This window comes from Hakea prostrata, chromosome 10 (assembly GCF_041222555.1).
Source record: "Hakea prostrata isolate BN-2017 chromosome 10, UWA_Hpros_2, whole genome shotgun sequence".
In the NCBI taxonomy this organism is placed as follows: Eukaryota; Viridiplantae; Streptophyta; class Magnoliopsida; order Proteales; family Proteaceae; genus Hakea; species Hakea prostrata.
In genome coordinates this window covers 36,544,078-36,567,490 of record NC_142609.1, presented here as the reverse complement: position 1 = coordinate 36,567,490, position 23,413 = coordinate 36,544,078, and the positions used below count along the sequence as shown (strand labels likewise).

The window sequence follows — 23,413 nt, the reverse complement described above, 5'->3', positions numbered from 1 at the left end:
ATTCAAAACACTAGTCACAACAACAAACTTGTTCCTGTACAAGGAACCAATGTGTGTTACCCCTTTCATAACTTTTAGAAACCTCCTTAGAAACTTCTTTAGAATATCAACTAGAAACATACTCAGAAGATTTTTGTCAAATAAAACCACAAGATTTTGAGAATATCATAACAAGGGAAATTTTATATTATAGCATAATACATACATATAATGATATGGTATTTTACTTAAATATTCTCCACAAAATTTTTTTGGATCATGTTATACATTTGGAGTTGTACACCGTTCATTGCTTTGACTAACTATGCACCTGAGGGTCATAATTGCTTAAATGACCAGACTTGAAAACCTTAGTAGTCATCGACCTTGTGGTGCATTAGATCGACATGTTCTCCCTGAGGCAAGCTTGTATGTGCTTTACTTCTACCATTATGTTGCTTGGGGTTGAATTCATAATGCAAGGATGTGTATGAAAGAATCTATAAGGGCATTATCATATTTTTTCACAATTGTCTAATAAGAAGGGATAAATATAATTCACAATTTTTTAATATTTATTTATTGCAATTTTAAATATTTCACATAAATATTCCCTTTTTATTATTAGTATTTATGTGAAACTTTAGATATTTTTACAAATATTTATTTTTTCGATGCCAATCCAATATGAGAAAAATGTAAAGCATATAATATGCTACATTTTCCAACATTCTAGCTGGCTTATTTCGGTATTGTTTTCTTGGGTTGAGCGATACTATATGTGTGACTTTATGAGTCATGATTGCTTATAAAAGTAGTCCTATATATCTAGGTAGTTTTACCCCCTGCCCCCCCCCCCCCCCCCCAAAAGAAAAAATAAAAATAAAACTAAGTAGTGCATTAGACTGATACACCACCATAGATTGGACCACTAGAGATATGCTTCGGTGGGTTCAACTCCTCTCAATTTAGGAAATCTCTGAAGGAATGCCTACTGAGTACTAAGAGTTTGCCATGTGGACTATACCAATCTAAGAATGAAAATAAAATATCTAATCTTTACCTTGAGTAAACCCCACAAACTATTTTTATCATCGCGGGGTTGGTTGATTGGCATGACTAACACCTTTTAGTGAAGATGTCGTGAGATAGACTCTTGTTGATGGTATATATAATATTACCATCCACTATAGATATAAAAAAACGACCTTGTATCAAAAAAGGGATTTACATCATCGGCAACGCCTTAAAGTAGCAGCTGCTAAGGATGAATGCCATGTCGCATGTTCAAAATCTTTTCAAGTTGGTTGCTTTTCTCTTTGAACTGTTATAATGAACTTGATTCTACGACCTAACCGGGTTATCCAACCAAATAGCCTAAATTGGATCGAATCCTCAAGGCTCTCATCTCTTCCCTCTTCCATGATGTTGTAGTTGCCAGCCGACTTCGGTGAATGAATGTAACACCTTGATAATTTGTTATAGTAAATCCATGCTAGATGCATTATGAGAGAGAAAAAGAGTTGTAGATTTAGGTTATTTGGTTGAATAACCCAGTTTGGTCGTAGAACTATGGGAAAATGACTTTGATTAGCTAGTTTTAAGTTTTCATTTACAAAAATAACCATTCAAAATTTTACTTAACAAAACTAGCTAAAACTGAGTTTGGGTTTACAAAACTAACAAAAATAGTGAATTTTCCCCTTTAGAACATAATAGTGATTTTCCCATTTTAATGTAGTTAGTTTTAGGGGTTAAAAATGTCAAAGGAATGAAAATTACTATTTTGGCTAGTTTTGTAAACTGAAAGTTAGTTTTAACTAGTTTTGTTAAATGAAACATTTAGTGATTTTTTTTAAAAATGAAAACCTAAAAGTAGTTAATCATGTAATTTTCCCTAGAACTATTCATTAGAATGGTTCACAAGAAGAGCAATCAACGGACAAGATTTTGAGGCAATCATTTTAGCGCCCGGTGATGGCCGCTACTTTGAGAGGCTGCCGTGTATTTAAAAGCAAATCCGCAGCCAAAAAAAAATAAGAGAGAAAAGAAAGACCCACAAGCCCGAATAAAATTGAAACCCGATTTTGGAATCCGACCTTCCTCGTTAAGAACCTGGTTGGCTTCGATATCGCGGCTTCTTCAACTATAAAGTATAAACCTAGAGTCCTCTGGCTGCGTCCCATTTCGACTCGAATCAGATTCAAAGTTGAAGAGCAGTTGAATTCCAGGGAAGAGATGGAGACGACATCAGTAACTGCTGTTGCTGAAACACCCCAGAAGAAAAGTTGCCGCATTTAGGCTGTTGTTTTCGTTTAGTATCACACTAATCGCTTTCGGAAGACCCATAAGCAGTGCTTTACTTCTAAGCTCTAACGTTACGTTGCTTGGGGCTGTTGTGTTGAGCAGCCACCCACCATGTCTATGATCAACACACGACTCTTTAACGAGCAGTAGCGTTTTAGCAGCTCACAGCCTCACAAGCGAGGCAAGAATTAGCAAAACCCAGGCCAATTTTTGTCAATAGTAATGGCAGGTCCTTTGCTGCGTTCTCTCTATTCTACGGCTCGGAAATCTTTCTCCCCATCTCCTTCCTTGAGCTGTAATCGCTTGACATCTCTTCTCAAAACATCTCCATTCCCACGCGTGCCTTCTTTCTCACGGGGCTTCTCAGTTGCTTCTGCCCCTGCATCTTCTCCAGCGACGGGAAATGCATTAGACCCAAATAGGCTTCGGAACGTGGCGGTGATTGCCCATGTCGATCATGGCAAGACTACCCTTATGGATAGGCTTCTTAGGCAGTGCGGTGCTGACCTTCCCCATGAACGTGCACTTGACAATATCAGCCTTGAACGTGAACGCGGCATCACCATCGCTTCTAAGGCAATCATTCAAACCTACAACCCTAAAACACATTCCTTCTTTAATTTGCTCTGTATTCATTATTGTTTTGCTTGGTGTATTTAATTTGAAAATTTCAGAGCAGGACCGGTGTGTTGTGTTTCATTGGAAAATGTATTTAGTTGTTCATTCAATTCTTTTTGGATTGTATTAATGTTAATTCTTTTTGCTTTTGGGTTCTTTTGAAGTAATAATTTTAGTTCTTATACCAATTAGGCCCTTAAGATAATAGAGGTTGTGTTGCAAACATTATGATCTTCCTGTAAAGCTTGTTTTAGCAGAAGGTTGTTGCTGGGGATGGTATCCGACTGAGTCTTTCTGGTAGGGCTGTCAGTGATGCTGTTTCTTAATTATCTTTAATTGGCGTAGTGGTGGTTTGGAAGACTGTTCTCTATTGACACCAGTTAAAGAACTATAGTATCTGTAGCTAGTGTGTTCTATACACTCTCTGTTCTGTTGTTCAAAATGGGAAGATTCATAGAAAATGCACTAATGAACAATTGTAGTTAGTCAGTGGATAAAGCTTCCTACTTTCTGGCTTCTGCCCCATGGAAAATATTGTGCCTTCATGCTAGTGTTCCACTTTACTGAAGTTCATATCTTCTAGTGATCAGCTGCGTCTAGGACTCCTAATATTTTTATCTGTTGACACATGTACTAATTTAAGTGCAATATCAGTTGGTTGGTTGCACTTCTGCAGCCTGTTGGTTATGGCTTCAAACTTGGAAACAGACTCTCTTGCATAGGAGGGGATGAGACTATATTTTTGCCCCTTCCAAACCCTGCAGATACAGGAGCCTTGTACAGTGCACAGTTTCAGTACTTAGGTTCTGTACCTTTATTTTTATACTTTTGGTTTTTGTTTCATCTGTCTATTTGGCCTCCTTTTTTATTACCTTCTCCATAAAATTGGGTGTATAGTGTGTTCACATAATTAAATGTGGGTTTAAAAAATTGTCTTTCAATTAAAGGCTAGCACAGTGAAATTAGCTCTGCTCTATAGATTTTGATGTTGTACCTTTTTACTGTTGCTTTCTTATCTGTCGTGTTTCTTTCAGAGAGAAAAGGTAGATTATGTATTCAAAGCCAAGTTAACTGCCTACTCCTTAAATCTTAGTGCAGCTACCAAGGCCTCTGAGTGTTTCCATAGTTATACTTTTGCTTCTCTGTTTTTTAGTTTTTCTCTTGGAAGCAAAGGAAATGGAAATCTGTCAGTCAATTCTGGTTGTTTTTTTGTTCTTACGAATGAGTCGGGACAAAAATGTTTCTCAGAAATAGAAAGAAAATGTTCAATCTATAGCTTCTCTATCTATCCCAAAAAGTAGAAGAGAAAATTACGTACACACCGCTTGGAGTTGCAAAAAGTTATGTCTACTAACCTTGGAGTTTCAGAAATTGCATCCATCACCCCTTGGACTAACACCACACTCTTAAACTTCAAAAATTCCAGAAATTCCACGCAAGTTCTTTGAAGAGATAACTTCACATCTTTTAGATTATGTTCACATCTTCAATGCACCACCTGAATATTACTGGGGATTGAAGAGTTACATGCATAACAGAAAGATCAAACCTACTCTTTGTAAAACCTGGGGTGGTTTTTTTCTTCTAGGAATGGGAGAGCTGATGTGGAACCTAGAACCAAGTCCCAACTTCAATTTCACTTCTTGGACCAGGTTGGATTGTTCTTCTAGGACTAAAAGCCCAAAACACTGTTCACATGAACAGTGTTAGCAACCCATTTTTCTGGTTCGTCTTATTAGAAGATTTGAAGACTGAAGACTTCGTTCCTATTCCAGTCATTTTTCTAGGTTTTGATTCCTGTTTTAGTATTTATGCATGTGGCTAAAGTATGCAGCCTAGTAGTTTCTATTCCTCTTAGTTTCTATTTTCAGATTAGGAAGTTTCTAGTTTTTTATTGCTTAAAATATTGGCTAAAGAACTCAGTAAAGCCTAGATACTATCTTAGTATTTAGGACTTTCTAGTTTTGTTGAGCAAACCTTTTTCTTTTAATATGTAAGCCTGTCCTCAGCCTCCCAGAGTTTTAAAAAAGATTTTAAAAAATTGACTATTGAAGCTTGCTTTGAATTATTCACTTGTCCTTGCTTGAGTGATTAGAAGGGCTAAGATATTGCTGTGGGAGCTAAACACCTAAGGTCTAGAACACCTAGCGGTCGACTGCTGATCCTAGGGCTAAAGGAACCTAGCTGAGAGAACCGAACCACCTTTATCCCTTTATTTTCTTTTATCCTATTCCTGCGGATCTCCTCTCATTGGAATATAACCTAAAGTGAAGACCAGCATCTGCTGTTGCTACTTGAAGAGAACTTGAACTTGAAGCAAACATTCAACAGCTGGGTATTTGCTGCTGGTGATCTTCCCAATCAATCAGGTCTTCCTGTTATTCTGAGAATTATCTACCTGCTGGGCCTAATATTTGAACAATTCCACCTTCATAACTAAGGCTCCGTCCCTTGGTGCAACTTCATGACTGTTAATGATCTTAAGTTACTAATTCCTGTCATCGTTTCTAATTCTCTAATCTGTTGGTTGAATGGGGCAAATCTGATCGCAGCTTTAGCTTTACATTACATTACTCCCATTGCACTGCTGCCGCCACCACCACCATTGCCACCACCATTGCCACCACCATCATCACCACCACCTCCCTCTGCCACCAACACAACCTTATTGCCTTCTCCACTTTGTTCAAAATTTTCAATATTTTATAGAACTTCTAAATACATAATTGATGGTTCACAAGGAACATGTTTTTGTTTAGTTTTTTTTGACTAGAAGTAGAATTTATTATCCATCACCAACTGTGTTTTTTTTTGGGGCCCAGAACTTAATTGTAGGATAGAAATATGGAAAATAGAAGTGTTATCCTGCAAACCCTAATTAGCTATCTCTAATGGCCTGGTTGGCTGCTATCATGAAAGTAGGTTCCTAAAGTTTGATTAGTTGGTTGCAGATCCCTCTTGGTAGATTAGATATGTTCTTCCCATTAGTGAAGGCTTGTCGTTAATGTTCCAAGGGAACTTTTCTGTATGCTGGAGGGTTAGATCAGCAAACTCTCTAGGTGACTAGGTTGCCAAAGAGGGGACAAGCCGGAATAAATTAATGTGTGGAAATGTATTTCATTTATAAATTTAGTGCCACTCCATCTTTCCTCCCATGGGAGTGTCTTTTTATTGGTTTTCTTCTTGTTCTTGTATCTCATTTTATTCTTGAAAGCTTGAGAAAGAATAAGGTGAAGAACGAAGGAGAGAAGAAGATGAACTTGTGGTTTTGCTATGGAGGCTTTGATAGAACTTATGAGCACTCCTTAAAAAAACTTTACTACATTTAAGATGTTTTACAAGTTGAATCTATAAAGGATTTGAAGTAGAACCAAAATAGGAGAGGATCTTCCAAGTTTGCTTGGTCTAGAACACCTCATTGCCGCCTCCTTTTCCTATCAAGGCACTAACTCTTGATGGAACTTTCCTTTTCCAAATTGCCCTTCCTAACACCCCTGGCATATATATTACTTATGCGTAGCTTGTTACAAATATAGATAACCCTTGCACTCCCTAAAGCTTTGGTGAACAAATTTGCAAGTTGTTGTCCGATCTTTAAATGCCTGAGGAATATTATGCCTTGTTGTATCTTCTCATGAACCAAGTGATAATCAACTTTAATATGCTTGGTATGTTCATGAAGATTGGATTGGATGCTAGATGAACAACAACTTGATTATCACACATTCACACCATAACTTCGTTGGTGTGTCATCAACAAATCCTAACTCCTTGAGTAATTGTTTTATCCATACCATTTTGCATGTGGCATGTGCCATAGCATGATACTTAGATTCTACGCTTGACCTTGCTACCACAATTTGTTTCTTACTCTTCCACGACACAAGATTTCCTCCAACAAATGTGCAATAACCTGTAGTCAATCTTCTATCAATAGGTGATCCAACCCAGTTAGCATTAGAGAATTCCTCAACATTCCTGTGACCATGATTAGTGTAAAGAAGTTCATGTCTTGGTGCTTTCTTAGAATTCGAATAATTGCATCCCAATGTGTTGCTCATGGGGGTAGAGAGAAATTGACTCACAACACTGATAGGAAAGGCAATATCAGGTTGAGTTAGTCAGATAATTCTATTTCCCTACAAGTCTTTTGTACTTCTTTGGATAGTCAAGAATGGTTCCATCTTCTAGCATTACTTTAAGTTGGTTTCCCTGGGAGTGTCTAGGGGTTTTGATCCCAACATTTCTTTTTCAAAGAGTAAATCCAGTACATACTTCCGTTGAGACAAGAAGATGCCCTTTGTTAATTGGGCGACTTCAACTCCTAGAGAGTACTTTTACTTCCCCATGTCTTTGGTCTGAAATTTCTCTTGTAAATAGGTCTTTAACCTATCAATTCCTGAAGTGTCATCTCCGTAATGACAATATCATCAACATAAACTACAAGAAAGATTATGCCTGCCTTGAAGTTTTTAAAGAATACTGAGTGATCGCCTTCACAGTGTGTCATCCCAAATTCTATTACAACAGAAGTGAATTGTCCAAACCATGCTCGAGGTGACTCCTTGAGACCATATGATGATTTTTGAAGGCGACAAACCATACCCATCTTCCCCTGAGCTCCAACCCTAGGTGGTTGCTCCATTTACACTTCCTCGTGCAAATCTCCATGAAGGAATGCATTCTTCACATCTGATTGAAATAAGGGCCATTGGTAGGTAGCGACAAGAGAGATCATAATGCGTTTGGATGTAAGCTTGGCAACAAGCGAAAAAGTAGCTACATAATCCACTCTATAAACTTGAGCATATCCCTTTGCAACGAGACGAGCTTTTAGGCAAGTTAAAGAATCATCAGGATTAACCTTCACAGTGAATATCCACCAACAACCAATAACAGTCTTTCCTGAGGGTAAAGGCACAAGATCACAAGTCTGATTGTCTTCGAAGGCCTGTAATTCTTCTTGCATTGCATTGGCCCGCCCAAGATTAGACAAAGTGATTCAGAATTGACAATATATACAAAGAAGAGAAAAGCCCAATGGTCAAGCCCATCAAAGCATAAGGATATGATCCAAAACAACCTATGGCTTTCATGGGCTAGGATTGTTTTAGTGGGTTAAAATCAGCTAATGGTTTCATGGGCTTGGATTACTTTGGTGGGAGAAGATCAACCCACATATTTTGATCTCCATGGTCTAGACATAAGTCCAAGTCTAGTTCTTGAAAAGTCAATAAAAAGGGTTGTGCTTTGAAAATAAAAGAACTTATGGTCAAAGGAGTTTTCTTTTGTTAAGAGTTAGATAGTAGTTGAGTTATTAATAGGTAGGTGTTAGCTAGAGGTTGGATGTTAGAATTAATGCTTATGTCTCTTAAGAATGCTATATAAAGAGACTTATGTAAGAGGGTGAAAAACACAACTCAACACTCAACTTTGAAATCAAATTGCTTGTTAGCTATTTCCCTTTGAAGAATCCTTGTGTTTGATCAAGGTAGATTGGTGTTCGATCCACCTTGCGGTGTGAAGTGCGGGTGTACTTAGTTCTTATTTTCTTTGAATTCTCTTATAGTGTTCCTTCCAGTTCTTCTTCATAGTTCTTCCCTTGTTGTAAAGACCTATTCAGTCCTTGTTGTTAAGCTAATATCCATGTACTACCACTCCGATTTTCAGCCTACCTTCATATCTGAATTATGTTTGTCTTAAATCCATTAAATCTGAAATTATTCCTTGTGAAAGATCCTATTTGGCTACTGTTTTGATAAATCAAATATAGTACTAAATTACAAAGCTTTAAGAACATTCTTAGGAATAGGATAAGTCTCTATAGTAAAGATAAAGTAGAAAATGCAATAAAGTTAGAGATGGGATACTGAATACAATGATGAGTACTTTTCCGAAAGAGCAATGGGAATATCAAGGTCAAATGTGGTAGGAACATCCTAAGGTGGTCTTAATGCTGTATGTATACTTTGGTGATGCCCAAGTATATGAGCATTACTAATTGCCCAAATATCTTCATCTTTAGGTGCTGTCTTAGTCAAAGAATCTATCTGTCCCTGTCCAGTAAGAACAACTCTAACTATAGCCCTCCACTGGTGGAAGTTTGATACACCCTCCAATTTCTTCTTAGTCAACCGATGAGAGGATGAAGAAATAATTTCAGACAGGGTATTTTTGCTTGAAGTTTCTCCTATATCCAAATACAACTAAGACCAAGACAAATCTGATTAATCCCAGAAAATCAGAACCAGACTAGTCCCAGAAATTATAATCAGATTGATCCCAGAAATCAAAACCAGATTAGTCTCAGAAATCAGAATCAGATTAATCCCAGAAAAAGTACCAGATTGAACCAGCAAACTACCTCAAAACCAGTCAAACCAAAGTAAACCAATGGAACCAACTGAACCGATAGATCAAATCGAACCAACCAGTTTCAAAACTACTCGAATTCCCCAAAATCTCTAAAACAGGTCAAGAGTGATTACCCTCACTCAGCCCCAAATCGCAGAGGCCTTGGTCACTCTCACTCATCCCCAAATTGGAGAGAAAGATCTCTCCACTAAATCGCAGATCAAATTACCTGAAAATGGCCAGCTCCGGCACAACTCTAGCATCAAACCCGGCAAAGATCCGGAGAAGAAGTCATTGCACAGCTCTCCCCTTGAAAAAGAAACTCAATCTGGGTATTCACTTGCATTGATCTTCAACAGAGAAACCAAAACAGTTGCAGCGTAAGGAGCTGCATCAATCTTCAAACAAAAACGACAAGCAAGTCCAGCGTAAGGTGGTGCATCCCCTTTAGTTTCTGGAAATGACTCTCATACCAGGTATGATCTCTTTCCTTTCTATAGAATCAGCCCTTTGTATTAGTAATACTTAGAATCGAAAGGGATTAGACTATAAGAGAACCTACTGCTCTGATACCATGAAAGTTTGAGAAAGATTAAGGTGAAGAACCAAGGAGAGAAGAAGATGAACTTGTGGTTTTGCTTTGGAGGCTTTGATAGAACTTATGAGCCCTCCTCAAAATAACTTCACTATGTATAGGCTGTTTTACGAGTTGAATCTATATGGGAAACAAAGTAGAACCGAAATAGGAGAGGATTTCCCAAGTTCGCTTGGTCTAGAACACCTAACTGCTGCCTCTTTTTCCTATCAAGAGTCTCGATGGAACTTTCAAATTGCCCTTCCTAACGATTCTCAATAAAATTTTTGAACGGGGGTGGAGACAGTTTTATGGCTATACAATTAGAGGAACCGACTCCCCAACCGTTTACAACCTCATCCCTGTTCTTGTATGTACAAAAAATTTTCCCCTCCTAAAATCACCCCCAAGAAACTCTGTACTCCATAGTAAGCACTGTCTTTGTTGTTCTCCAGTGTTCCATTCTTGGCCTGCCCTTATGAAGTTGCAGTGGGAGCTAGTGTTTGCTGTCCTGAAGCATGTGGATCCTATCTGAAATCTTTGATGCTTCTTGCTCGCTTATTGAAGGAGGCCTTTTGTTGTTAGGCCATAGTCATGTTTATTTGGCATACATTCAACAGTAGCATGGTCCAACTTAGTCCAATTTCCTTAATACCTCTTTATTGTGAGGGAATCCACATAGCCCTCAATTCCATTTTGACTATTCTATTTGTAATTTCGTGCTGGTGACGACTTCATCCCAAAATTCCTGGGATGGGAATGTGCAGCATAAAATAGTTCATGAGCTATTACCAAGCCTACGAAGGAGAAATGCATGGAGGAATGAAGGTGCTGTGGGGCTTATGTTTACTCTTAATATAAATCTGGGGCAGAAAATCAACAGCAAGTGCTAGGGAGAGTGGAGGGAGGAATAACTGGAGGAACAGAACTTGGATAGTAGCCAGTTGTCTGAATAAAGATCCATTTTGTTTTTCTGCCTAGAAACATATTCTTTCACACCCACCCCAAGCTGCCCCTCCCAACAACCCAAAAAGAATTGTGAACTTCTCTTTGTGAGGTAGATGCCTCCCAGCTGGGGGTTGATTTAACTGGAGTTTCTGTAGGTAGTGATTGACCTACAATCATGAACTATCCTTTAACTATGTGTGTGTGGGGGGGGGGGGGGAGGAATGAACAGAGATATGTTTCGTTGCTGCTTGTTCTCTACCGCAAACTAGGACCATTCACCAGCTAGGTCAAATTGGGACATCATTGTATGAGAACATATTAACATGCTCGTGGACATTGCGTAGAATGACCTCTGCTATAGGCAAACACTGAGTGATCAACTTCCTAGGATCCACAAATTTACTAATTTTTGCCGAATATCCTTGCAATACGGTTTCTTCCATAGATACCTGCACACTACAAATGGATCTTCTTCGACAGTATAGCTGCCCTCTCTTCTGTTGGGGCTCCTTTCCACTGAATCAAAGTTTCGGAGTGAGTATCCAAAAATGTATAGAAGGCCTAAAATAGGCTAGACAGCAGTTTCAGCCCCAAAAGACCCTTGAAAGTCACCAACATTGGCTATATTGAATAGGCCTAAAATAGGCTAAACATGTCAAAAACTCAACAATTGATTGATTGATGACGAAACCATTATTGTTTGACTAAGATTCACCAATGATTGATAGGAATCGATCCATTCAGCTGATTTGATATCCATTCCCGAGCTGCCGTCGTCGGCCCTTGTCATTAGACCACTATCTATGCATGTATTTTCTGCCTGGACTCTTGAATCTTTTGCTTCTTGTGTGCCGATGATTAGGCCAGGTAGGCCCTATGGCCTTGTCAAAGAAATCGAGATCCTGACCTGAAAATAACTTGTTATTAACATCATAGGCAAATCGGACCTGGTGAGGGAAGAGAATCCCTGAAGACCACTGCTTCCGCTTGGGTCCGTTCTAGTCTTGATGGAGATGGAGTACTTGGGATCAGCAGAATTCTAAAACTATGGAACCAACTGCTTTCACACTGGGGGAACAACATCCGGAGCAACGACCCCAACAGTTTGGAAGATATCTTGAGATACCCTAACCCTGGGAATTGGGGCTGTTCGCCTCAAACTATGACCAAGGGTTTAGATCAATCCATATTCCATAGTGACAATGCATGACACTAAAATGGTTTTGGGGGACCAATTAAGCCTGACTAAAAATCGACCGGGCATTTAGTTGACACATCCATTTGTGGGTTGGTTTGGGGTAATGAGATGTGGGACCACCATTAAAGAGCTGAAAATTAGAGACATGCATGCCACCGGCTGGCTCCCCCCACCAGAAGTAAGGTTAACCCAACACAAGCACCCTTACTCTACTCATGAGGCCCTTCCTAGTTTGTGTTTCTGGCCTCCACCACCACGATTTGCTATTATTTATTTATTATTAATTCTATTCTGATTATTTCTTAATGCCTTCTCCAGTAACACACCATCAAAGAAGCAACAAAAAGTCACGCTTTCTGTACTCTTACGCCCGCAAAACTAGTAGGCAGTTGTTGTAACTCCCGTAGTACAAGAAGAAAAAGAAAAGGGGGCGGGGGCTGATCCAGCGTGCATGAGCGTTGCGTGTGGATGAGTGAGTGCATTTCCTTTTGTAGTAGAGTTTGTATGTGTGGTTTGACAAACTAAAAAAAAAGAGATGAGTATATAGAGAAAACCCCCAAAACACTGGAACCTCTCATTCTTTGATCTTCTCCCCCATCTCCACCTTCATCTCTTAGAGAGTAGGGAGAGACATTGTTGTTTTTCACAGGCTCAGAGCTCAGAATTATCCCACTCTCTCAGCATTCCACAATGTGTTTAGAAGGCCTAAAATAGGCTAGAGAGCAATTTCCAGCCCCGAAAGACCTCTGAAAGTCACCAAGATGGGAGGAAAATTTTCCTCTAACTGCTCGTGATCTCTCTTCTTTGGCCCATAGAGATGGCTGCCAAGATTGAGTTCTTGAACCATGCTGAGCATCAAGATAGTTACAAAAGGAACCTAGGGTCCACGACCATAACCAATGGAGTTGAGAGTTCTTTTAAGATCAGGAGAGATGATGTAAAGCTGCTGTCTAAAACTAGCCACATGTATATGGATTATTCCCTGTACCTGCACTAAAATCATGAGAGTAGTTTAGGTTAGTCAATTTTTACTTAAGTCTTTTATTCAATGCTTAGTCGTAGTTGTAAATGGAGATTTGGTACTGAATCCTGTTGAATCCTTGTTCTATTTTGAGTCCTTTTATGAGTCAAATTAAGAAATTTTGAAAGTTCCAACTTCCAATTAGAGATGATTTGGGTGAAGAATATGACTTTATTAGAAGAGTTTTGTAGCTGTTGAGTAGTATTTATGGTTTTGTATTCTAAAACCTGATTTCTTCTCTCTTCTTCCTTTCAAGACAATTGAAATGCCATCCTCCTACCATCAGTTTTCAATAGTGAAGTTAGGGTTTCTTTAAAACCCCATTAGTCTTTTGTCAGTTGGTTATCTTTGGTCTTTGTTCTTGATCTTGCCTTGGAGTAGTCCTATGCTAGTTCTAGTTCTACATTACCGTCCTCCCCTATTTGGATTATCAATTGGCAAAATCTTCTCCACACACACTTTGCGTAAAGACAGAGAAATGTCGTGGTATCCTCTGGTTTCAAATGATGCTATGGGGGAAAGCATTGCCCTTTCTGATCTGTTTGGTGCATTTGTAAGGCTTTTCTAACTTAGAACGGTCACATAGTAATGTAGCCTTTTCTGAATGAGGGTCAGTACCAAAATCTTTGAAAGAACCATCTCAAATGGGCACAGGAAAGGGTTTCTTGACAATTTGGTTATAGGGCTTATGAGATAAAAGTGGATGATCAGAAAGGGGGTCTTAGATGGTTTATTTGGCTATGGGATCCAGATGGTGTGGTAACCTAAGGGGCTGTGTGTGAAGTAGGACTCAGACCAATTACTAGGGAGAAAATTCCTTATGGATGTCAAGGGGTAAGTTTCTTGAGATGTGGAAGGGGGTTTTTACTATTGGGATGGGGATGTCACTAGGATTGAACCTAGATGGGTATTTATAGATGTTGTTCCTAAAGCTTGGTAGGATTTGGATGGGTGGGTTGGCATATACTCAAGTTCTAGATTCTAGGGTTTGGAGAAAATTCCAGTTTCAAAGAAGTCTATAATTAGGATTTAGGGTGGTAGGATTTGGTTGTATCTTAGGTTGAAGGTAGGGGATGGTGTTAAGGGACGATGGTCCAAGTTAGGGACAGATCTAATTGCTATGTTGATGTAGATCTGAATCTGAATTTCGGTTTGTTGGAACACACCGATAATTCAAGACATAAAAGAAAAGGAAAAAAGAATTGGGTGGGGATATGATCTGATCTGATTGCAACTAACCTTGCTGGAGATGTGTTTTTAAAATGGAGGAGTTTGATTAGTGGAAGTGTAGGTCGAATGAGTGCAGCCACAGCCATGGTAGAAGATCTCGCTCTCAAGTGAGATCTCCCCACCTTGAAAAACCGAGATCTCGGTCGAGATATGCGATTTTTTGGCGTCAATTTGGTGGCCCATCTCGGTGGGTTTTAGGGTCCCAATTGGGCTGAAACTTGGTATGTAGACTATTTTAGGCCTTTTGAGCACATTGGTGGCCTTGGATTTGTCAGAAAACAACCCTAAGTATGATTTCGAAGTCTACCCATAGTGTGAAACTGAAATGTTGTAGGATTAGGGAATGCAATGTTATACAACATGTAATATAGAACCCTTAAGGCATATAAATGAAAAACAAGTGTATCAAATGCATCAAATAACCTAAATGCCATCAAAATTCCGTCCATATGAGTATCACAATCTCAATTTTCAAAAATAAAATAATAAAATTATACAACCATTAGAAGTTCTATATAAATCATTAAATCATAAGTTCATAAGACAAGCAGAGAATGATTGTCTTCCTTCGATGTTGTAGATGTGATGAGAGTAGTTGCAAGTGAAAATCCAAATGAAATCTGCAAAAAAAGGCAAAAATTGAGAGTTCTAGCGAGATATGGTGAGATCGAAGGTGAGATATTGCGAGATATGACGAGATATAGTGAGATATGGCGAGATCTCGAGCGAGATATGGCAAGATCTTGAGTGAGATATCCTAACTCTTTGCTCTCGATCTCCATCTCGTCTCGCTTCTTTGAAAAAGTGAGAATCTGAGATATCTCATGAAATCTCACTGAGATCTCCCACCATGGCCATAGCGGGTTTGTTGGATTTAAACACCAAAAATCTCAACCATGTTGGACTTGAAGCATTGGAGCAGATCTCACAACCAGAGAAGTCAACAGCTGCTGGAGCAAAATCGCATAAACTGAATGATGTTTATTCTCTTAGAAGAGGGCAGATATGTATAGGCTGTCAGCCAGCCTGATTATAAGTATCCTTTTGGACTAGGACTTAGGAAACCAAAACAGAATACAACTTTCTCTCTATGAGTGGAGGGTCTTTAAAGGGCTAAAAGACAATAATTTCTTTACTTAAGTAGTAAATCACTATCCTGCCTTGAACCAAATAACATGGTTCAATTAAAAACATAAAAAAGGAGTGAAATAAAGCTGAGGAAACACTTATACCATTGTTCAACTAAACAAACAAAAAAGGACTGAAATAAATCTAGTTATATTGGGGGTTTTCCGTAGTCAACTCATGTACCCATGTTTCAGGTCCATAAGGCTGGCCAATTACAGTGGCAACTGATGGAATGAATGCGAAACCTGTACATTTAACAACCTTGGGTAATTTGCTAAGGCAAAGTCTTCTTTGGTGCTGGATCTGCATGACATGGTGGTCGAGAACTGAAGATGGTTTATTATGTTATTGTTTGGGTAGTTTTTCAATGAACATTGTGATCTTTCTATTAATTGAGTGATTATTCTGTTGATATATCTTCAATTAATTTCCTACTTTGAATCTTGAATGCTCATACCATGCATATTTTGCAGGTTACTTCCATTGCATGGAAGGAAAATGAGCTGAATATGGTTGATACTCCTGGGCATGCAGATTTTGGAGGGGAAGTAAGTTACTTTTTAAAACTTAGAAGATTTCTATATTTCGAGTTGTTTCTCGAAGCCTATGTTCATATCTTTTGTATAACATGTTGGATGAGTATATAGGTTGAGCGGGTCGTTGGCATGGTTGAGGGCGCGATTTTAGTTGTGGACGCTGGTGAGGGTCCATTGGCGCAGACCAAGTTTGTTCTGGCGAAAGCTTTAAAATATGGATTACGCCCAATTCTCCTCCTTAATAAAGTAGACCGACCTGCTGGTATGGCCACCTGTGTCATTTTTTCCCTTTTTTAAATAAAAATTTGGAACTAGTATGCTTCTAACTACCGATGAACTCTTGGAGCTTGAGCCTTGACCATTATGTTTGCTTTCCCTCTGCCTTTTGAATGCCATTTCATCATGGCTTTTCTTTTTTGAGATGGAAATTTTTTGACAAAGTCAAAGTGGCAACCGATTTATCATTCACAATTGTCGTTTTGAGTCGTTATTCCCCCCTCCCCCCCCTACTTGTACTTTTCTTCCAAGTATCTTGTATTTTCTATAATGTTACTTATCCAAATTAATGGCAACCAAATGAGAGGATTTAGTTTAGTCTTCCTTCACTACTAGAAGAAAGTCATTGATGTCAATTCACTTCATGCTTGTATTGTGCTTGCATTTTTATATAAACTTTTATGTACTCGAGTGTTGAGTAATTTCTATTAGTATTATAGCAGGTACCCATGTGACAGATACCGTAGTGTTGACTGAAATAATGCTAGCATTTTCTGGTTGTATTTGTAGCAGCTTTGATATTCTTACAATAGTGCTTGCTGTCCTTAAGTTTTACTGTGTGGCTATGGTTTTCTTGCTGTAGGATGGCAAATTGTGTTATGTGCCTATGCATTTTTGAGCTGGATAATGATGCATCGTTTTTTTTTTTTTTTTTTAAATTTTTTAATGAGAAAAAAAAATCATTTGGAGGGGTTTGCTGAGTTGCTTTTTCCCTCTCATCTTGCAAAGAGAATTGAATTATGGGCTTTCAAGCTCTGAAATAATGTTTCATTTGACACTTCCTCAGATTATTAGATCCTGCAGAAGTGTTCTGATTGTAATGCTGTGAATAAGCTCTTGTATTTCCACCAAAAAAAGAATAAGGTCTTGCATAGCATTCCACACCTCCCATGAACCCACTAATGTAATAGCAGAATTGCTACAAAGGAACTAATTCTCTCTCTGCTTGGAGAAAAATATCGAAACATCTTCAGCTCCTCGATATTTTTTGGATCAACTCAATCCAAATGGAAAACCCTACCAAAATAGTATCAAAACTCCTTGATTAAAAGAAAAGGGAAAGGTGATTTGTTAAGTCGCATGTGAGACAAACAAAATGAGAAAACTACCTACCCGGTCTTTTGATTGATTGCTGAGGTCATCACTTTGTCATGGAAAATTCCAACCCAGTGCCTTGCATTTCAAAGGAGCAAGCTGTCTGATGGGTTAAATAAGTGAAGTGCTCTATCCTTTTATAGCTAAAAACTGGGTATCCCTATAAAGAACTTGATTGTTGGGGTTTTGGTTTTGCAAATCTGGAATTACAAGAAAGGATTTTATGAGTAGGGAATCTAGAGCTGAAAATAATCAATTTGTTAGTGCTATAGCCTACAGATAGTCAACCACTCAGCTGCTTTTATTCAACTTTTCTAATTCAATTCATGGGGCCAGCAATGCTTTATTTGGCAGCTTCTGACCGTAAGATTATCTTTTGTTTTTTATTACCTATATGCAGATCAAAAGAAGAATCTGCTGAGGTGGGAAGATATAAGGGGTTGTGAATCTGTGATATGATGCTGAAGATGCTGCCATCCACGTCCACTTCATCTGAATTTCCTTCAGTCATGAGTCTCATGGCTAGTCTGGTGACCATACAATGACCACCTTCTGCTAGTCCTGTTGTCCACCATCAATTATCAGACCTGCAAGACTACATGTGAAACCTTACGATTATTCTGATGTCCACCTTCCAATGTTCTCTGATGTCTCCACGTAGATTAGAAGACGATGGCTTTTTTTTTTTTTTGGGGGGGGGGGGGGGGGGGGTGGGGAAGGATTTTAAAAAAGAGAGTATGTACTATATAGCAGTAGGGAATATAAGACAATGGGGTTAGGGGGGGGGAGAGGATAACAAGAAAAAAATACAGAAGATGGTAGGGCTGGGGAAAGGATCAGAAAACATAAAGAACAAAACACAAATAGTAAAAGGGTGATGTAAATTGTTTCCAGGGGTTCCAAGGGCCTAGGGTTACTTCCTCAAACCCTACAGCCCCTATGTTGAACGACAGGTATTTTGGTCATTTGCAAATTTCGTGGTGCCCCAGGCCTGGGTCACATTTAGTCTAGCTAAGTGTTATGAGACTCAGGACCCTAGATCTATTTTTATTCTCACTTGAGTTAGTATTTTGTGATTTATTGCGGAGTCTTTGTCTAGGTTCGATTCCTAGTTTGTCTTGGAATCCCCTGGTTTGAGTCTACTTTTTATTAGGACTATGTCTACTCGCATAATCCAAATTAGAGTCCTTGTTTATGTGAGAGGCATTATTAAGTTAAGAGTCGTAATTAGAATTAGAGAGTCCATTTGAAGTCCAGTGGGTTCCTAGTCTAAGTCTGTCTTTGTTTCTTTTTGAGGCTATAAATAAAGCCTCCATTCTGTAAATACCAATTGAATTAATTAATAAAATTGAGATTGAGAGTTTGGAGGTGAGAGAGTCATGGGTTTCCTTGGGGTGGCCTGAGGCAGCTTGTGAGTGTGTCTACTTCAAGTTTTCAGCCATTCTTCTTCATTTCCAGCAGCTTCATTCAATCTACAAATAGGTAAACAACACCTCAGCCCCTTGTTAGCCCTCTTTTGCTTCTCCTAACCTACTCGCAAGCCCCTCCCAGCCTTCTTCCTGCTCCAGCATCAAATTCCCTCCCCCTTCAGCCCCAGATTCCCTAACCCTCTTACCCCTTCCCTCCCTATAGGATCACACCTTTCCCTTCTGCTTATCCCTACTTTTAGGTGCATCAAAGGCCTTCATCCATTTAGACCATTAGGTTTTCAAAATTCTGGCAATTCATCTTCAACCTCTGGAAAACCTAAACCTTAGCTTTATTAGAAACCTAATAACCTTCCAAATTCCTTAACCAAACTTCAAAGCCCTTTGGGATTGCCATCTCTTACTTCTATCTACCTCTCCCTAACCCTAGTTGACTGCACTAGAGTGCTAATCTGAGTAGGATACTTCAAAATAAGCCTAAACCTATTAGGATTAACCTGAAACTATAAAACATTAACAACAGCCCCTCCCCTAGCCTAGCCGAAACCCTAGAGCCTCCTTCCCTAGTTCGGAACTTAAAATCCAATTCTGGAATTACATTACAGCAACACCAATACCCTAAGACCCTTCTATCCAGTCGTAAAGCCTTGAGACGTCACCCTAGACTTAATTCCCAGGTCTATAACCTAAGCTACATCCTCAGCCTTGCCAAAACCTCCTAAGCCTAAGCCTAACCCTAACCTAACCTGTGCAAACCCTAATTCCTCCAACAGATCTTCAAGTACAAGCTTCTACAACTCTAGAAGGCTGCTGGTTCCCTGAGACAGGATCTTGGAGTGATCCCAATTCTAGGACAATATTGGTACAAGCTAAACCCTAGAATTTGGTTCACATTGAAGGGAAAAGCGTAGAATAAGAAGATGACAATTGGGCTGGATGGAAGATCAGAAAAAGTAAGAAACATAACACAACAAGAAGACAGTCAGATTGGGTAACAGTTTTAAAAAAGTGGGTGGGTGGACATTGAATGAGAAGAAAATGACTGGGATGGGTGAAGGGATTAGGAAAAACACTGAATAAGAAGAAGTCAATGGGTCTGGGATGGGAGAAAAAGCAAAACCTTGAAGAAGAAGAATGGAATTAAAAAGAGGTTCTACTGTACCATTACCTTCCTGTTGAGAAACTGCAACTCTTGCAGGTGGAATGTGATAGTTTTCTCTTCTCCTTTTCCCTTTATCAAGCTTTCTGTGAACATTTTTAGTTCAGTTATTTGACTCAATTCGACTCTATTTGGTTGAAGTTGTTAACAAATAAAAGACTTGATTCCATGCTTCAAGGTCTACAAAGTCCATATAAGTTAACAAATGAAAATTAGCAAATAGAACATGTAGAAATAACAGAAAAATAAATAAAAAAAACAGATTTTACAAATTTAAAGATCAATTTAGAAAAGGCGCACTGCTTTGGCTTAAAGCATATCAAAGCAGCTGTTAGGACACCTTGGTGTCACATTACTGACCAAAGCCAGCTGCTTTATGGCCTACAGAAAAACATGCTGCTGCTTTGCCACTGAAAAAACATGACGCTTTGACAACTATGCAGCAGCTTCAAATGGCACTTATATCATTCTATGTATTTTATTTAAATGCAATAAAACTGGCTTTTTCCTCTTTAAAGAACTTCTTGTTTGTTTTCTATTATCCATGATAATGATCTCCCTGGTTTTTATTTCTGCAGTTACAGAGGAGAGATGTGATGAGGTGGAGAGCCTAGTTTTCGATCTTTTTGCAAATCTGGGTGCTTCAGGTGCATGAATTTCTTACACTGAAAATTGTGGATAGTTTTTTTGTGTGCTCACCTCTTAAGAAATTCTCTGTGACTCCTAAATATTCCTTGTAATTGCCAAGAATGTTCTCCATGTCTATTTTTTTCTGTGTGACTCACCTCTTAAGAAATTCTATGTGACTCCTAAATATTCCTTATAATTTCCAAGAATGTTCTCCATGTCTTTCTCCCTAGTCATAATGGTAAAATTTTGTCAATGGTACTTCACTATGTGGCTGAAACCTTTTTTTGGGGTCAAAATGGGGCTGAAACTGAATAAAGAGCTATATTCTAGGCACTTCTTTACTTAAAATTAGACCAGCTTCGATGCTTTAGCTGAGGGAAAAGTTCCAACATGTGCCTCTGCAACTGTATGGGTGATGTGATAGCCCCATATTGAACATCAAGGTCTTTTCATTAGGCGGGAGTAGATCTGGGTGGCCTAGCTGGAAAAGCCTTTCACTGAAAGAAATTTTCGTTTATTGCTTTGTTCTTGGGATGCCACTAGAAATGAGTTTTGCTCAATTTGTTTTGCAGAGGAGCAGCTAGATTTTCCAGTTCTTTATGCTTCTGCAAAGGAGGGGTGGGCTTCTCCCACTTTCACCAAAAATCCTCCAGATGATGCAAAGAATATGTCACAGTTGCTTGATGCCATTCTGAAATACGTTCCTTCACCCACAGCTAGCCTGGAGGAACCTTTCCGGATGCTGGTTGGTATAAAAAAGTTGTTTAATTATTTTGTAAAACCATTCTTGATTAAAAAAAAAAAAATTAATTGCAAGGGGCATGCCTGCGTACATCTCTTTCTCTGCTGCTTTCAACTTTCTCCTTTTTATTTTTATTTTCTGGGGAATATCCGAAAGATGCTTGACAGTCACTTGCAGGTTTCCATGATGGAGCGTGACTTTTATCTTGGACGAATATTGACCGGTCGTATCACATCAGGAGTTATTCGTGTTGGAGATAAAGTGCATGGTCTCCGTAATGCGGATTCAGGTGTTGAGAAAATTGAGGAAGGAAAGGTAAAGCAATACATTCTGCCTTGCATATTTGTAGATACTATTCCCAGTAAACAAGTATCTACATTGCAGAAATGCAGGCTTTTTCCTTAAGCATACTGTGACTTCTGAGAGACTGGTTTTGTAGGTGACAAAGCTTATGAAAAAGAAGGGTACAGGTGTAGCTCTCATTGATAGTGCTGGAGCTGGTGATATTATTTCAATTGCTGGGCTGGGAAGTCCATCAATAGGTCACACAGTGTCAAATGTGGAGGTTTGTTAATGTTTGGTTATTTATTTATTTCTTGGGTTGATTTTTCTTTTGTGTGTGTGTGTGGGGGGGGGGGTTTGGGTTCACACTTTCATCTGCTATCCTTTTCTTGGTATTCTTCATGCTATGTTTGTTTAATGATCTGAGATAGTAATTCTACCATTATCACATCATGTCAAGTAGGTTCTCGTCGTTGGTGCTATTCATCTGCAAGATCTTACATTGACTGAATAATTGGATATATATTTTCATATAAACTAAAACAAAATCACAACTACATCTACGTTGGATTAGTTCAAGTTGCTATCAAATCTTTGCACAGGGAAGGCCTAAACACATCAGTTTTATTACCCTCTGTGACCAAAGGGTTTTTGTCTTTGATGACTCCTTGCTAGGAGCCATTGGAACAGGCCTATGCAGGCCAGTTTATTTTAATGTCTGTCCAGGCATTACAGTTTCTTTAGAGACGGAGAAATATCTTTATTTCAAGATTAACATCAAGAAAATGGTTAAAGCATGAAACGAAGTTCAACCCAGTTGCTATGGTCAACCACGTCCAATAGAAAGCCATGACCACTGCCAAACCCTTGTCTCTAATAAAAATCTAAGAGAGACCAAACTGTCTCTGTAAAAACTGATTATGTCCTGTCCAGAACTATAATTTGCATAACCATCCATTGGAAAGATATAGCTTTTCCTAATGAATGGAAATTGGGAACAAGAAACCCAAGACCATAGGTCAATAACAAAGTTTTAGAATCCATTGTTCAAGATATAGATGGAAGAATTACTATCATGTTTGACAGGAAAAACAGACATTTTCTTAAACTCCATAGTGTACCTTGTTCTAGCATAACAAGTAGGTTACAAATACACTATGGTGTTCAAGAAGGGGTGGTAATGATTATCAAGCTTCTTACCAAAGTGGGGTCACCTACAAATTTCAAACCAACGTCCAAGGCCTATTTAAGCAAGACCAAGGAAGGAAAGAGACACTTGCTTCCCCCTCTTTGAAGCAAATTCACCTTAAGTTCACACAACAAACCAAGTCATTGCGCGTGCCAGACTGCCTACGAAAAATAGGTACCCCACCCTAGGCAGAGTTAGTGAGCCATGTAATAGGTGACCATTTCGAGCAGTTTAGGGGGCACGTGAGTCAGCCGCTGGCGCCCAGCTGCATCTTGACCTCTATTGGTTTAACCTAGATGGGGATGAATCGGTTGCAACTAGTGGATTGTCCCAATTTTTTGGTTTGATTGCAAATTCAAGGTTGTTGAAGTATATACACTTGGGCTATTTACTATTCACGACACTATTCACGTGAACAGTAAAATCTGTGTTACTGTTCACATGAACAATATATGCTAGTGATGCTACCGTACTTTCTATTTCTGATGTAGGAGTCTTGCTACATAAGTTTGGGAGTTTTTAGAAAGCATAGTTTCTATTTTGGTGTTGGTTTCTATTTTCGGAACTTTCTATTTTAGGAGCTAGGAAGTTACTAAAGCTGTAATTTTTTGTTTCCTTTTTCTAGAGGACAATTAGTTGTCTCTCAATTTGTATTAGATTCATTAGAAGCTATAAATAAAAGGGCTCTGTGATTCTAGACTTTTAAGCAAGAATCACAAG

At 38.8% G+C, this 23,413-nt stretch overlaps 1 protein-coding gene across 1 annotated transcript in view; it reads left to right on the top strand.

Moving 5' to 3' along the window:
* The first annotated feature begins 2,045 nt into the window (after nucleotides 1–2,045).
* EMB2785 (elongation factor family protein) overlaps nucleotides 2,046–23,413 on the top strand; it is a 54,443-nt gene continuing 33,075 nt past the window's right edge. The window contains exons 1-7 of the mRNA XM_089137489.1: nucleotides 2,046–2,862; nucleotides 15,831–15,905; nucleotides 16,005–16,155; nucleotides 20,429–20,497; nucleotides 21,053–21,225; nucleotides 21,400–21,537; nucleotides 21,662–21,787. Of these exons, the coding sequence (XP_088993615.1) occupies nucleotides 2,509–2,862; nucleotides 15,831–15,905; nucleotides 16,005–16,155; nucleotides 20,429–20,497; nucleotides 21,053–21,225; nucleotides 21,400–21,537; nucleotides 21,662–21,787 (1,086 nt within the window). The 5' untranslated portion in view covers nucleotides 2,046–2,508. The remainder of the gene's footprint in view (nucleotides 2,863–15,830; nucleotides 15,906–16,004; nucleotides 16,156–20,428; nucleotides 20,498–21,052; nucleotides 21,226–21,399; nucleotides 21,538–21,661; nucleotides 21,788–23,413) is intronic.